General features: G+C 43.3%; 1 protein-coding gene across 2 annotated transcripts in view; it reads left to right on the top strand.

Annotated features, from left to right (window-relative positions):
* CTNNA1 (catenin alpha 1) overlaps positions 1 to 16,029 on the top strand; it is a 119,192-nt gene that overhangs the window by 99,981 nt on the left and 3,182 nt on the right. For both annotated transcript variants that reach the window (XM_075766725.1, XM_075766723.1), the window contains exons 12-17: positions 1,915 to 2,115; positions 3,200 to 3,351; positions 6,204 to 6,314; positions 7,849 to 8,030; positions 8,783 to 8,888; positions 15,351 to 15,485. In XM_075766725.1, the coding sequence (XP_075622840.1) occupies positions 1,915 to 2,115; positions 3,200 to 3,351; positions 6,204 to 6,314; positions 7,849 to 8,030; positions 8,783 to 8,888; positions 15,351 to 15,485 (887 nt within the window). The remainder of the gene's footprint in view (positions 1 to 1,914; positions 2,116 to 3,199; positions 3,352 to 6,203; positions 6,315 to 7,848; positions 8,031 to 8,782; positions 8,889 to 15,350; positions 15,486 to 16,029) is intronic.

Genomic DNA, 16,029 nt, shown 5'->3' with positions numbered 1-16,029 from the left:
GACAAGATCCCTTTGCCGTTGCCCAAGTTATATTCTGTGTTATATTCTATTGCTGTGAGATTTTTCTCCAGCTCAGCAGCAGGAAGGCTGTTAGCTTGGATGCAGGATGGCATTATCACGTCCCCGAAGGTACTGGAGGTGAACCTGTGCGTCAGCATTTCTTGGGTTCTGCCACCCCGGCCTCAGCAGATGGCATTTTGTGCCAGACACTTGCGGTCCATGTGCCTGTAGGACTGGTAGCAGTGTGTGTATGCAAGCACAGATGCACCTGACAGTCCCGTACTGCCCCGGAACCCCTTGCAGACTGGCCCGTGAGGGATTATTTTTCCATAGAAGTGTCTTTCTGGCAACTTTGCACCTGCGAAAGACATTAAATGATCAGCAGGCATTTAAATATTCATCCTCATTTTGTCCATGCCTTTTATTAAAATTAATATAATCCAAAGAAGCTCTTAAATAGTCTGTGGCTTAATTTATTCGTTAAGGAAGTCAAGCAATAAACAGTCTGTGTTTTGGCCTGACGCCGATGCTTTTTCTTTTTACTGTTCCAACTTGCAGGGATGTCTGTCTCTTGCTTTAAATACCGAAACTCTGTGTGCTCCTTGCTGCAGCTCTTGTACCTTGGCTGCCTGCTCACTGACTTGTCAAATCGCTAATGAACCTGCGCTTCTCTCTTAGGGCCACATTCTGCCCTCAGCTGAACTTGTTCAGGCTGAGTTGCTTCAGAGGTATTTCACAAGCGTATTTTTTGTCCAGGTTGCTTACAGAAGTCTCGCAACATTGCACCCGGCTCTGTTAATTTTATGTAAATTAAGCGTAACGCTTCCAGCAGCAATCCTTTCAGCCAGTTTATACAAATCCTCTATCAGTCAACTCTATGTGCTTCTCGGCTCTACAAACTCTTGCAAAATGGCTCTTTTACTACCTGTGTAGGGAATAAAAGCCACTTCAGTGGCACGGATTGGCAGTGTAGCATGATTAAGTCAATGGTAAGTAACGCTGAAAACTATTTTAAGTGACAGAGCAGAAATGTTTCCAAGTTGGTTTCATACCAAGCAGCCCAAATGCTGATGTTGGATGGCACCATCAAAGCGTTGGTACTGATATATTAAAGAGGTCTCTGACAGAGCTTGGAAGACCTTTTGGGTGGGTTTCCCCCAATGAGGATCCCAACCTCTTCAGGCATCTTCAGAAATCTCTTAGGGGTTTATACTCATTTGGAGCTTCTTGGACTTGATAAATGGGGGAAAATATCTCTGTATAAAAAAGAAAATATATATTCTAAAAGTAAATTACAGAGGTCTTGGCTTTATTTTTTTGTTTTCTTAAGAGGCGATGAGTACTCTGTCGCTGGAACGCTTTCTGCATAAATCACTGCATATGTTACGTGTCTTAAATTTGAATGGAGGACTAACAGTTTAATATTCTCTGATGGTATGTGTGTGGTTGTAGGAAAACACTATGTAGGAAGCTAGAAACATGCAACAAGTGCCCCAGTCTATTAGAGCGTTGAGTGGATGAGGTGTGGTGCTGGGGAGGGTGCCTCATTGTCCCACACACGTGGAATGACGGGGAGTGGCTTGCAAATATTTGGAGTAAGGGCTTTGGCAGTCCAGGGGAGGAATATGGAAAGAAACATTTTAGGGGAGAATGCAGCTGAACATGGCTTTTCTGTTGGTAAAATCGAGTACAAACGGGGGCAAGAAGTGTGGATGCCAGTAGGTGAATGGACTGATGGGACACTTGGTTGGGAAGGTCAGCTGTTTGCTGGTCATAGCAAGCTTAAAAATTAATGCTTTACAGCATCTCACTGGAGGTTTTATAGACCAGGTCACAAACTGAGAAATTGCAATGCTGATGGCTGCAACAGAAAAGAAGATATTACTGTCTAAATCCTCCTTCTTTTACCACCAGAGAATCATATTTTAGAAGATGTAAACAAATGTGTCATTGCTCTCCAAGAAAAAGATGTTGATGGTTTAGACCGCACAGCTGGTGCAATTCGAGGACGTGCTGCTAGAGTCATTCATGTTGTCACTTCTGAAATGGATAACTACGAACCTGGAGTCTACACGGAGAAGGTGTTGGAAGCGACAAAGTTACTGTCCAACACAGGTAAGAGTCGGTTACTCCCAAGATCCCTGAATTCATATTGCTTATGAGCGCACGGGCAACTGGATACTAATGTACCTGTGAAATCTGTTGAAGACTCCATTTACATACTATAATGAAAATTAGTGGGAGTTATTTGCAGAGCTGTTGCAAAATGAGAAATGTAATTTTGCTGTGTTGACTGGTTAAAACTCAGCAGCGCACAAGGTCTGGGTGACCGTGCTTGCTGTCGTTGACTGAGCTGCAGAACGCTAAAACACCGGGGAACGAATCCCAAACAGTGAGTCAGGGCTTGAAAGTTATGCTGATCACCTTGCAGTAAGGTACCAGGCTCTGTCAGTGTTCAGGATCCAGACAGAAGATTTCTGCCGCCTTGGCCGAGTAGAATAAATTTTGGGTAATCATTAAGGGTAAATTTTGTAAAATATCTTTACAAATGTTGAAGAAACACGCTAAACAATAAATTAGGGTGTTTTCCTGTGAAGTAGCCAGTAACATCCATATAGGGTAAGGAATGATTCTCGTAGCTTCAGTGAGTGCTGTGCCAACTATTAGTTGTTGGTTTTGCTTTAATTACAACTTTGATGAAGAATCAAGGGTGATGCTGAAGAAGCGAACAGACTGTAAATGGTTCTGTGATGTTCTTCCTGGGGTGCAGTGAGTCACTCATGTATGGCAGTGCAACCTGCCCTCTTCCAGTGCCGCCTTAAACTTCAGCTTCGTGGTGGTAATATTGGGGGTTTTCCCCCCAAAAAATATGTACATCTGTAGGGAATGGTAAATGCTTAAGATTTTATCCCATAATTTCTAACTGCTTCCCCAAGTGTTTTCTCGTTGTCCATGAGAAGGGACTTTTCACTGTCTAAGGGGAAAAAAACAAATAGAAGAAGAGTAAACAGAAATTGAAGTCGACATAAGACTGGAGCTACAGTATTGGTGCCCTTCTATAACAAAGGTTCTGAGTTTCAGGGGAGTCACTGCAGTTTCCAGTGATAGTTAACAACGAAGCACAACCCTTTTACGGGAGTGTGTAGCAGAAAATGGCAGCGGGGGCGACACTGACTGTTATTTTGTGTTCTTAATTCAGTTATGCCGCGGTTTACTGAGCAAGTAGAAGCTGCTGTGGAAGCACTGAGTTCAGACCCTGCTCAGCCAATGGATGAAAATGAATTTATTGATGCTTCGCGACTGGTCTACGATGGAATAAGAGATATCAGGAAAGCCGTACTGATGATCCGGGTGAGTGTAACTTTAACAGCTCTCTGTTTTTCCACTCGCTTTCCACCACCTTTATTGAACTGACATGCATCAGTTTCGTTGAGAGCAGACAGCGTAAGATTTTCGTTTAGCTCATATTAACATTCTGAGTCTTAAAAACCGCTAATCACTCTGTGGAATACTTCAGAAGTATGTTTTGATTCAAATGCATTAAACAGATCTGAGCATCGATGATAGCCGGAGTTGTGATGCTAAATACCCTTCATGCATCTTTTTGTAACATCGTGTTAATGCCTTGCTTGTTAACGTGTTAAAATCGGTGACCTTTGGTTTAACAACAGCAAGTGGATTCTTAACTATGGATACTTTTTGATGCTTTGAGAGCTTAGAAGTAAAACCTGATGGCTCTTTATTAAGTAAATTTTGAGAATTAATTCTAGTTAGTCAAAAACTGGTTTAGATGAGTTCAGTCTGCAGTTCCTAGAGCATGTAATTCGTTAATTGGCTCACCTCAGTAAAGAGGGACCAGGCTTTGTCTCTACTGTGCTTGCGTGTTTCAGGTGCAGCGAGTGTGACTTGGAAGTCCTAATTTCTGGTAGGTCAGGCAGCATTAGTCTGGCAGGAGGTGTGCGGGGAAGACGCAGAAGGGATTCTGCAGTTGACTGAAGGATTGCAGAAAAGAAAGTTCTGGTTGAGGCTGACCTGTGGGCATATTTCTTGAATCTTAACGTGGTAAAAATGGGCAGGAGCCAGACACAGCAAAAAACAAATGTAAGGGGTTTATTCTTTTTTTTCTTTTTTCCTTGTACCCCTCTGACTCAAACGTAAATGCCTTGCAGAGAAACTGTCTTCATCTTTCAGAATGGTAACCATGGCAGATGCATTTTGGTGATAAGTAAATTAGGGACGTACAGCCCCAGAATATATGTGATTATAGTAACCGTTGCAATAGTATCTTCCATGTTTGCTGCTTAAAGCAAAGAATCAGATGGAAAACCAGCAGAAAAGCTGACAAGCACATATGTGCTCTCCATACAATTTTTTTTCAAACTTAAGCTTAGGATTTACAGACAACCAATGGTAGATGAAGATATCAGTGCTTTCCTGCTATGCAGGCCAACTAATTTGATTCACCCCCGACTAAAGTCCTTGTTGTTATTCAGGACATGAAAGCGTGACTGCCAATTCCACGTCGTCAGTAATTAGCCGAGTTGGCGATGCCAGGAATCCTGACGTTTCCCCTTGCGCCACGTCTCTGATGTCAGGGTGCCACGGCTTTATTGCAGCTGCCAGTAGCTAACGGCACCTCACTGGTGACACATCGGTGACCTATAAAAAATTAAAATGTTAGTGTTTGTTGTCCAAAGGGCTGTAAGGTCTAGAATGCATTTAGGATAAGAGAGCCATCCAAATGGAGATGCCAGGCCACCACTTCTCCGGGGCTTTGTCTCAAACTGGACCGCAGGAGTAACCACGCTCACAGGGGCATGCTGCTAAGCTCGGCGGGGGCAAACGGGCTGATTCACTGGCAGCTTCGTCCAGCAGCACTTGTTCTTTACAGGAACCAGAAGGAAAAGTCACTTACACACCTAACTTTTGTGTTTATGCAGTGTATTTTCAGAGCTAAAATCTTACTATCTCTGTAGGTTACTGAAGTAAAGCTCTTTTCTTCCTGATCCCCAGGCAATCTCTCGTCACCCCCAGAGGAGTTTTTGCCCTTGCTGACAGACTGAAAGGCAGAATTACACTTTGTATACTCCAGGTTGTTTGGGCATTAGGATGAGAAGGGGCCTTGAGAATCAGAAGCAGTTTCTAAAGATACAGCAGAACTGTTTTCTTTATTTTTTTTTTACATTTTTAAAATACGGATACACTGAGCTACTTATTAGTGTATGTCCTTAGGCTGATTTTGGGGATATACTCTGTTCTTCAAGGCATGGAGAGGAGATGGTGGTTGAAATACCCTAGGTCTTGATTGCCAGCATAGTCCCTTTTGCTTTTTGGCAACTATTTTGCATCTCCATCTCTGTATCACAAGATGCCTGTATTGGAAAACATGTTTGTAAAATACAAATCATGGGAAAGAAATCTGAAGAACAGGGAGTTTATTTGCATCTTATCTGTTAATCACAATTTATTGCATTTATCAGTTAAGTTCTTTGTTGATCCAGCTCTGCAAAATTGTCATGAAGTGCCACTCTAGGCAAAGATGTAGTATTTTGACAAACATGCTGTTTAAACTTGATAAGCTTTATAAAAAGTTTGCCAGCTATAGACTGGCAGTAGCAAAAATAAATCCTAGGCAAGCAGGAACTAGGTCAGATGTGTTTAGCCTACAGCATAAAAGCTGGCCCTTACCAGCTAAAAATTTTCCACTTTTCCTGGGGGATAAGAATAAATTTCGATATATTTTATCTGTTGTTAATTTAGTCGATGCTTTGATTCATAATTGTGCTAAAGACGACGTCTGTGGTTTTGAACCAGGCCTTAATGCTGTATGTAATTTTAGCTTCAGAATCTCAAGCGAAGCTTTTACATTTAACCAAGTTGCAAAAATACTGTTCATTTTGCAAAAAAAAATTTTTCTGTCTTTCAAATGCTGAGTGCATTAGTGTCCTGACAAATCTCAGATGTTTAGTTACTGGTATGTAATTTTGGGGATCCCTATGGTGCTTAACCTGAGCAGTCAAGCATATATAATCACACATGTTCACAAGCTGAATACAATCCCTGTATTTACCTTTTGTTGGAAACATGGAATAATTTTTACCTTCACTTATTTCCATTCTCTCTGCTTGAAAAACAATATTCTTGTTGATATTTAGAGCCATGAAATCTATCGTCTGACTCTGACTGAATTACTCTTTTCTCAGACTCCTGAAGAGTTGGATGATTCTGACTTTGAAACTGAGGATTTTGATGTCCGAAGCAGAACAAGTATTCAGACCGAAGATGATCAGCTTATTGCTGGACAAAGTGCGAGGGTAAGGAAGAAATCTGAGCATTATAAAACTATGACCTGCCTTCAAGAAACAGTTCAACATGCTTTGAAAATCCAGTTTAAATTTTTTGGGGGTGGTGGTGAAAAAGTTGGATCAGAAAACTGGCATCCTTTTGTTTCCAGTTTCCTTCTGAAAAAGAGGTTAAGTGGAATGCAGCATGTGTTGGTCTGATGGCCATCAGAAACATCTGTGTTTTATTTTGGATGTTCTGAAAGATCAAAATCCATTTAATACTGATGAACTACTTTGACATCGCAGACGTTGTAGGCACTGCCATTTAATTAGGTGAGCGCCTGCAGGGAGATACGGCACAAATCATTCCATTGTACCAACATTATTTTCAACAGGCAAATACTAAGTTTGTGGGCAAGAAATAGATAACTCTGCAGTTAAGGCATTTTTACAAAATGCCTTTTCACGCACGTGTTGGTGTGTGTTTGGCTGCTGAGCATTTAGTCAAGGCAATGTTGAGAGGAGCTCAAAAATGAAATCATTTAAACTAACTGCATTTCCTATGACTGTTAAAAATGAAAGCATTGCTAGGCAATATATAATCATTAATAGGTGAAAACTTAAAATCGGTACATTGAAGAAAAAACAGGCCTCACCTATTGTTTTTATTTGACATGTCCCCTTCTGGATCGATAACAATTTACACTCTTGGGAAAGTGCCACGAAAGATTTTTTTGTGAAGGTTCTTCTAGCCTGCAACCAGGCAAGAAGTAGCTAGGCCTTATTTATCAAACTTCTGCCACGTTGGCTTTGGAATTATACTAACTGAGAGTAGTTTTTATGCTCTCCTTCCTTGCACAGGCACTCTCTATTCCTGTATCCCCCTCTCCCCTTTTATTTAAATGCAGACATTTCTAATTTACCTTTTAGCATGGCTGCTGCCAGAGGCTTATTTTGTACTGAAGACTCCTTTTCACCTGCTCCTGGAGGCATGAATGCTCCTAGTATTTATGAAGGCAAGGGCATTGAGTCTCATACAGGCTGTAAACCTAGTCTAATAGATTTTATTCAGGGGTAGGCACATAGTCTTTATTTTTGCTTACTCTTTTCCTCAGTATGCATGTTTCAAAACAGTGCCTCTAGCTTTTTGCAGGAGAGAGACTTGTAATATTTCTTCTGTGCATTGCAACACCGAAAGATAGCCAAGTGGAACGTCCTTTTAAAACTCTTTACAATTTGTAGAAAAGGCGAGTCCCTTCTCTTCAAGCAGTTTTTCTTTGGTGGATGGTAATATCTGGTCAACTTGTTCAGAGTCTAACAATTTCATCATGCAAATGTCCATGTTTCAGATGTCAACCTGTCTTTCTGGGCACTCTTTCTTAAGAAAGAGCATAAACTTTGGTTCAAAACGGAAGGAAATGGTTCTGTAGAGACTCTAGGTGGAGGATTGCTCTTCAAGTTTTATCCCCCATCTACATGACTTAGATTGGTTATTAGTGAAATGTTCCAAAAAGCCTTCTGCAAGTGGTGGCATGAGGCGATGTAAGAAAGCTCTCTCTTTCAGGCTATCATGGCTCAGCTCCCTCAAGAGCAAAAAGCTAAGATTGCTGAGCAAGTCGCAAGCTTCCAGGAGGAGAAGAGTAAATTGGATGCTGAAGTATCAAAATGGGATGACAGCGGTAATGATATAATTGTTCTGGCAAAACAAATGTGTATGATTATGATGGAAATGACAGACTTCACCAGGTGAGTCTTTTTAATTTGTGCACACAACACCTTCTCTCAGAACTGGCTGGGATGCTGATCTTTCAATGAACTATTTTGCAAGTACTCTTAAGAGTCTTACTTCTTATAATTTCCTTTAAATGTTACCCTATTAAAGCCTGCTTATTAACTTGGGAGATGCATTACTATGCAGTGACTGGGTGGTAATAACTGTTTAAATTATCTATAGATGCACAGCAGTTATTGCCCGTCTTTCTTTCTTAAGGGTGATTTTTGTCCCAAGGAATATATATATATACTTGCTCAGTTCCTTACAACATTAAATTCTATGGGCTTCTTGATATTGCTATACTGCAGAAATAGTTCCTAGTACAGTTATTTGCAAAAGAAAGAGAGGGGTTTTGATGCTTTTTGAAATTCATTTACCAGATTTTATACAACACTATTTTTTAAACTTGATGTTGCATTCCATGAAAATTGCAAATCTGTCTTCTAAAATGTTATCTCTTATCATCATTAGGTTGCTTAAAACAGTAAAATTTAAGATGGTTTTATTCCTAGATTTAATCTAAATATGGTGAGGGTTTTAAAGAGGGAAACTGTCTTGAAAATGAAGGTGCCGTAATGGTTACACCTGCCTATTTCTGTGCAACCTTATTCGTGTAGTTTGGGTGAGGAATCACTTCCAGTTCTATATGGAACAGGATGAGTAAAGCAATATGTAGTTCACTCTTCCAGTTTTCTGGTGCTAAAAGGTAGATTCTGTTCTGCAGAGGTAAAGGTCCACTGAAAAATACATCAGATGTGATTAGCGCAGCCAAGAAGATTGCAGAGGCTGGGTCAAGGATGGACAAGCTGGGACGGACTATTGCTGACCATGTAAGTCACAATTCATTTTCATAAGCCTCCAGCACAAATGAGCAATAGGAGATCTTTTAGTACTGCAGAGATGATGAACAAGAGAAAATGTGTTTAGTTTTGAGGTTTTGGGGGGTTTTAAATTGATTGTCCAGATTTGCTGCTGGAAAATTCTAGCCTTTTCTTCCTCGCTGCTCTCCTGCCACCCTAAACAGTGTAGGCAGCTAAATATGTCCAGCAGTAACTCTAGCAGCTCCTTGGCTTAAATCAAGCACCTACCTTTTTAAGGTAGCGATATGCCAGCACTGCTTCATGTCACACAGTATCTAGGCCAGTTTCTCTAACCGAACAGGACTGAAACTGAATTCATGTCACTTCCGTCATGCTCAGAATGTGCCCAGTACTTTCCAAAGCAATGACGAGACTGCGCAGGCAACACCATAATTATTGCATGTGGCCTATTGCATAACTTTTAATATTCTTTTTGAGGCAGCTTTTTAATATTAACAATTTTCAGATGCCCATAGACTGAATGATGATATTGTCAGAACTCTCTGGTAATTTTTTTGTTGTTTAGTCAAGAGTTGATCAGGACTTTGAGCGAGGCATGTAGCGACCCGAGCATTTTCGATGCTGTCCCAGACTGTTGTGCATGTTGTTGTGCTATATGTACAAAGATATTTGAAAAGGATTCTATAGGATTGAATGAGCATGGGCCAGCTTGGGGTTTTATGCAATGCATCTGCCTGTCCTGAGCCACTTCAGAAACTGGGTTGGGCCAAACAAAAGCACCTTTGGTCTTGGTCCACACCCAAATTGCAGAGAAACATCAGCATTAGTAATAATAATCTGCCTTCAAGAGACCCTGAAATGCAGGTAGGTTAAGTCTGAGATCATGGACTAAACTTTATTTTGTACAGCTGTCGCTTGCTTTTCAGTCCTCCTCTGAATTTAAATTCGTACTGCAAGGTTTTAAATAAAACCATGTCACTTTGGAAGTAAATCTTTGTAATGCAGATCTCTCTTTTAATGTTGCATCCAGAGGATGTTGTCTTCACCCTAATTTATTAATGATGCAGTGAGTATTGTTCAATGGGGAGATAAAGTTGAAAAGTGCTTTTTAAAACGAGTCTCCTTGCTGTAGCATTTTGACAACCATGTTTCTGGAAGGAGCAGGTATGCTGCTGCTGTAGGTAAATGAAGCAAGGAGCCGTTTGTGTTATAGATCTCGGGGGATCTTGGGCTGAAGGTTTACAATGCTTTTTTTTCCTTTAATTCATATGTTTTATGCAAACTTGGGATACGATTTTTTGTGCTGAGCCATTTCAAAATATAGAAGAAAACTAAATTGCTCCTTCTAGCAGAAGTAAGTTCCTTAAAAATGTAAAAGATTAAGCACATGTTTGAAGATAAATATGAGCAGGACTGTACAGTTAGTCATTTTGACAAGAATATGGCTTTTTTTTCCGACTCTGTACTCTACTAATACTTTCAGCTTGCATATTTCATTAGATATGCTTACATACTCTTTAGAAACTTGTAGTGATCTGTTAATGTAGAACTATCTGACAGTTACAGAGGACGTACAATGCAGCCGTTTCAGTGGAGCACTAATGCCTTCCCATGCCTAATACGGGCTTTTAACAAATGGACGGGGTTTTATGTCCTGTTCACCATGTGACACCGGGTGAATCATGACCCCTTGTGCTAGTGTGTCAGGAACTCCTAACTCCTGCCGTCAGGCAGTTTTACAGCACATTTCCTTTGAAACCATAAAAGCTATTATCCAAGGTATTTCACGTCTGTTGAAAAGTGTCTAGCCATCAGCCGGCAGATTTTCCCAAAGGTGTTCCATCTTTCACTCAAAGCAGCAGTCTGCTTGTTTTGAATGGGGGAATATGAAGAAGTTATGAGTACTACACAAATGAAAATGATTTGCAGCAAGACAATGATTCTCCGTGTTATTTTTATTCAGTGCTGAATTACTTACAAAGAAACAGAAAAAAATTCTGTTGCTTTTTCTCATTCATGGTGGTGGGAGGTTGTATCAGTATCGGATCATTAAATTGAAAGGAGCTGAGGGGAAGCGTAGGGATTGTCCCACTTCCCAGAAAAACGCTCCAGCAGGGTCTTGCTGTGGAGACTGCTCCATGCCTGCGGGTGCTGGTCCGGAGAGGTGCTCCGGGCACAGGCTGACGGCTGACCTGGGTGACAGCTGCTGGCACGCATCGCCACGGGCCTCTCCTGCCGCGGTAACTGCCTCCCCTAACTGCCTGATTTCAGCCTCTCTAACCAAACGGTGCCAAGCCCAGCTGTTACAGAGGGCTGGCGGGGGCATTTTATTGTGAATCGTTGTTACCCTAAACTGGGGATACAGTGGGAGGAAGAAAAGTCTCTGCGGTTGCTGGCTTACACCTACCAGACACGTGGGGATGGGGGTTGTGTGCTTGTCTTAATCAGCACACACTGTGGGAGAGCTTTTCTGTCTTCTCTTCCCCTTTTCTTTGCGAAAAGGGAGAAAAAAAAAAAAGTGATTCTGCTTCTCCGCAGGCTCAGCTGTGGTGGTAGGAAGGGAATGTGCGTGCGTGTTTGCTCGAGTGTCCGGCATGGATCCTGGATTTGACCTGGAGCAGCCAGCTTAGCTTTTGCCAGCAACCACTACTGAGTCTGTGGCAGCATCTCACCTTGGGGGTTTGGGGAGGTGGGGGGTCCCCCAACACACATTGGTTTCTGTCTACGATGCAGCTATCTGCTGTGACCATGCTGTGGGCATCCTCCCAAGCTAGCTCTGCAGACGGGTTTCTTTGTGTCTGTGGCTGTTGCAGGTTAATACAATAATGTAATCTTTCATAATCAGTGTTGAAATTGTTGCCTTTTGGGTTTTTTGGGTTTTATCTGAATGTTCCTGCATAGGAAAGGACAGGGCTCATACAGGCAGCTGCAGTGCCTTTTCTTGATGTTCTTTTTTATCTTGTGTTACATCTCTATTCAAACATCATCTGTCTTTGAACTGAATTTGCTATTCTGCTCGTAGAAATAGCACACACAGGATAGGATGTGGTTTTCCAGCTCACGTCATATTGATATATACAACCGAATAATATTTCCTATTCCACTGCTTCCCCCACTAATGTTTTGCTGCGTCCTTCAGCCATTGGTAAACATGCGGCAGCCTCTTTCCTTGAGAGTGTCTTTGCTTAAATGGTTTCCATAAACTCACAACCCATAAAGTACCTTGAATTGTTTAGCGGTCCTGCTGACGTGCCGTATTGTGCATTTGTCAACATTCAATTCAATCTGCCGCTGTGCTGCTCGTTCACTTTGTTAGATGAGCTGTTTGGGAGATGGAGAGTATTTTCCAAAATGGTAATTTCAGCTTTTCATTAGCTCTTTGGCCCACGCTATTTGTGGACTTTCTCTAAAACATCTTGTACTGCTGACTAATATTGATTAGCTTAAAAAATTAACCTGCAAGCTTTGCTGCTTTGTTACTCACGGTTTTCACTTCACCGATGGAAGCAATGTACCTACATAAGAGTTGCAGGATACTTCGGGTGTTTTCATGAGCTTTCCTTGGGAATAAGAAGGTGATTTCTGTTAGTTTATGGACGCACAGGGTCAAATGCCGGTAAAGCCATCCAAATCTCTGTAGCCTGCGTTACACAGCCTGATCTGCTTGTCCCAGCTTGCCAGAAATCCTGTCGTAGCGCATTGTGTGCTGCCCTGGATCCCGGCTCAGCAGCCTGCCCTACAGAGGCACCTCTATATGCAGCACATAGTACAGCTGTGTGCTCTCTGCTGGGCTGAAATACCACATCGGCTTCAAAACCTCACTTCTTCTGGAAAAAACAAACGGCTGCATTAGCTGCACTCACCTTCCTCTCAGACTTAAGTGGTTGTTGTGGCAGATCAGTAACTGTTGTGGGAAGCACATGCTCTGTGTGAATGTTGCTTGTGCAACATGATGATCTGTTCTGGTGCAGTCGCCTTTTGTGCCTTTTGTGTTCAGGGAAACTTTGGTTCCTGCTTCCATCTTGTACAGCTCGAGCTGTAGCTAAGGAGAGACGGTCTGCAATGGGAATTAGGGCTCAGACCCGACTGCACACACCCAGGAGGGGATTTTTCCCTTGCTCTGGAAGGAGAGGAGAGGCTGTCTGGCCATAAGCAATAAACCTGAGCTTGAGTGAAGCATTAAGTAGTAAATTGGTGCCACGTTGAAGGTTACTCCTCCAAGCATACCATGTCCATTATGAATCTACCTTTGACGGTCCGTTGTACAGGATCAGGGTAGTAGATGAAATGGGGTTTTGCTGTGAACAGGGGTGAGTGGAGAAGAGCTCTCGCAGCCTGCGCAGATCTGTGAATCTCAGCAGGGTCTGGTCGGTGAGAAGAGCAAGCAGGTGCTGGGTGAAGAGAAGCGAATGCTGCTCAGGGCAACGCTCTTCTCTCCTTGTCACGTCTACCACTGGTAAATCACTGCGGCTGCTCGTGGTTTCTGTGGGGATTATGGTGCTTGTCTGGAGGCAGCCGGTGCCCGCCTTCGGGACGAGCAGCTGCCTGGAGGGGAGAAGTGGAGGGCGGTGCGCGCTGCTTGCTGTCAAGCTAAGCTGTGGGGCCAGGGAAAAGCATTTGGATTTTGCCTGTGAGCGTGTGTGTGTAGGGGGTGCTGGAAAGCCTGAGTTCAGTGACCGGGAGCTGTGTGCCACGACCCTGGATGCTGGAGATTGATGAGTTTCTGTGCAGTTACGTAGGAAGGATGGAGATCGCTGCAGGGTCTGCCTTTAGTCCTGTCCCTGGTTAATGCCAGTTCAATTCCTAATCTGCTGGTACGGTGCTAGAGGTGAAATAATGCTGGATTGCCTGCCTTAGAGCAGAAAACTTAATAATCATTGTGAGTCTGGTACTGGTTTATTCCAGGAGACCTGTGAATGCTCGGTGGGAAGATGAAAAGAGGATGTGCAAAGCGGCCGTTTCAGAGGAGGAAATGGCACGGGAGCTTGCAGCGCAGTACAACTACTCGTACTTGCTCTGGGATTCAGATCAGGGTTTAAGCAACGGTGGTTTTGACACAATGCAATGTAAAGCATGTGGACGTCGAAGCTATAGGCATTCTGTAGATGCACGTAACACCCAACTCTAAAACTTCCTGCCTTGGTCAGAAACGTACGTGCTGTCGGCATGGGCTCCTCACCGGTAGGCACCAGAACGTGACCTGTTGGACCCTAATGTCCCCTGCGTCCCTATCGCAATAGCCTCTGCCATCACCAGTATATCCAGACTGGTTTAAAAATCTGCCGTCTTGGGCGCTGCTTGCGGCGCAGGCAGTGGTGGGGTGCAGGCGGCCATAGGTGCCCCGCTAGCGCCGCCTGCGCAGGGCAGGAGCGTGGCACGCGTGCCCTTGGGTTTGTTCAGCAGCAGCACTAGAGTCTGGTGGGCAAAGGGTTTGTGGAGTTCAGTGTGTGCCAGCTGCTTTACTCACTAGTCCTCACGCAGCCAGAGCGTGCCAGTAGATCTGAGATGGCCCGTTATTCTTCGGGACCGTGCTCGCTGCCGTTTTTAAAGATCCTGCAGGACCGGCGTGGGTAGTAACAGGCTTCCCGTAGCCTTTTTGTCTTATGCTTGCAGATCCCGTTTTGGACTGTGGCTGCCCCTCAGCAGGGCTGCTCTTGTTTTGAAATCCAGCATGAGACTGGCTCATTAATCATCTCGCCACTCGGCTCTGCAAAGCAAGGGATGGCCCTGCGTTTCTGTCCGAGAAAACAGCTTTCTGAACTGCGCTGCAGTCTCCGGTACCTACGTAGTCTTTCAGTTGCAAAGCTGAAAAAGTTACTTTTATCTTACGGATGAGTGCTTCAGCAAGCACTTTAAAAATTTTATTTCATGCCTGGCGAGGAATCTAGTTTCCACACTGCTAAGAAATGGGGGCAGAAGTCAGGAAAATATCTACTTTGCTGGATGTAATTGAGTAACTGTCAGGTTTATCGTTTCTTAGCTTAAAATACTTAAGATAGGAAATTGAGGCTGGATTTGGTAACATCTGCTAGTTGCAACTTGAGATCTTGGATGTCAAATCACTGCTGCTGTGTCCAGTGCACAGGAAACACCTTTTTGTAGTTAACAAACCTGCTCTGGAAAGATTAGGTAGCCCTCCTCCTCCTCCTCCTCCTCCTCCTCCTCCTCCTCCTCCTCCTCCTCCTCCTCGCAGGGAGCTCAAGGGCAGCCGCGCAGCTGAACGGAGCCCTGGCAGTTTTGTCCAGCGGCTGCGCCTGTGTTATCTGATAGCCCGTGTTTATCGCATCTGGTTTTTTATATGTATTTAGCGATGGCCGTGTATTGCTCAGTTGTCTTTTGAAAACCAAAGCTGAACAGAAAGGTGAATGATCTCTGGAGCACATTTGCTGTTACACAACGGAGTTGTCTGGTTTCTCCCTAAATTTCTGTTCCCAGTTTTCGTGATTGCAAACTTCACCTTTGTTTTTCCAGTGTCCCGATTCTGCGTGCAAGCAGGACCTCCTGGCCTACCTGCAGCGCATCGCACTCTATTGCCATCAGCTGAATATCTGTAGCAAAGTGAAGGCTGAAGTTCAAAACCTCGGAGGGGAGCTGGTTGTGTCGGGGGTATGTATGAACTATGACGTGTCCGGTTCATGCGGGTTTTCTTCCAGGGGTAACAATTATTCCAAGCTAAGCTTTTATGCTAAACATTATAGAATATAGACAACAGATTTTGGAGCATTCAGTCAAGGTTTTAATGCCTGCAAAGTTTATAACACTGCCTGCGCTGCCTCATTGTTCTTGGAGGAAATACTGTTTGAAAGGGGGTAGAATACAGACTTCCCTTTTCCTTACTCAGCCGTGTTTGTAGACAGATTCACCTTACCTTTGTGTAATCTCTGTGTTTTTCCAGACTGTTTTTCACTCTTAGTGAGGTTAAATCACTTTAATCAGCATAGCTAAACCTACCCCATGTCTCTGCACAGCCTTGGAACATGCTGGGGTCCTGCAATGCTCCAGAGATGTTAATATTTCAAAATTGCTGTGCCTGGAAGAGCGCAGGGATTTTTAGTGGCTGCTCTGTTTTATGACGGCTGAATGGTGCCGTAGGCCAGCCTGCTTCCTTATTCTAGCCATTACTTAGCAAGTCATTTTTTCACTGTAGTTC

The sequence above is a fragment of the Balearica regulorum genome, chromosome 14, assembly GCF_011004875.1.
Source record: "Balearica regulorum gibbericeps isolate bBalReg1 chromosome 14, bBalReg1.pri, whole genome shotgun sequence".
In the NCBI taxonomy this organism is placed as follows: domain Eukaryota; kingdom Metazoa; phylum Chordata; class Aves; order Gruiformes; family Gruidae; genus Balearica; species Balearica regulorum.
This window is presented reverse-complemented; position numbering and strand designations above follow the sequence as displayed.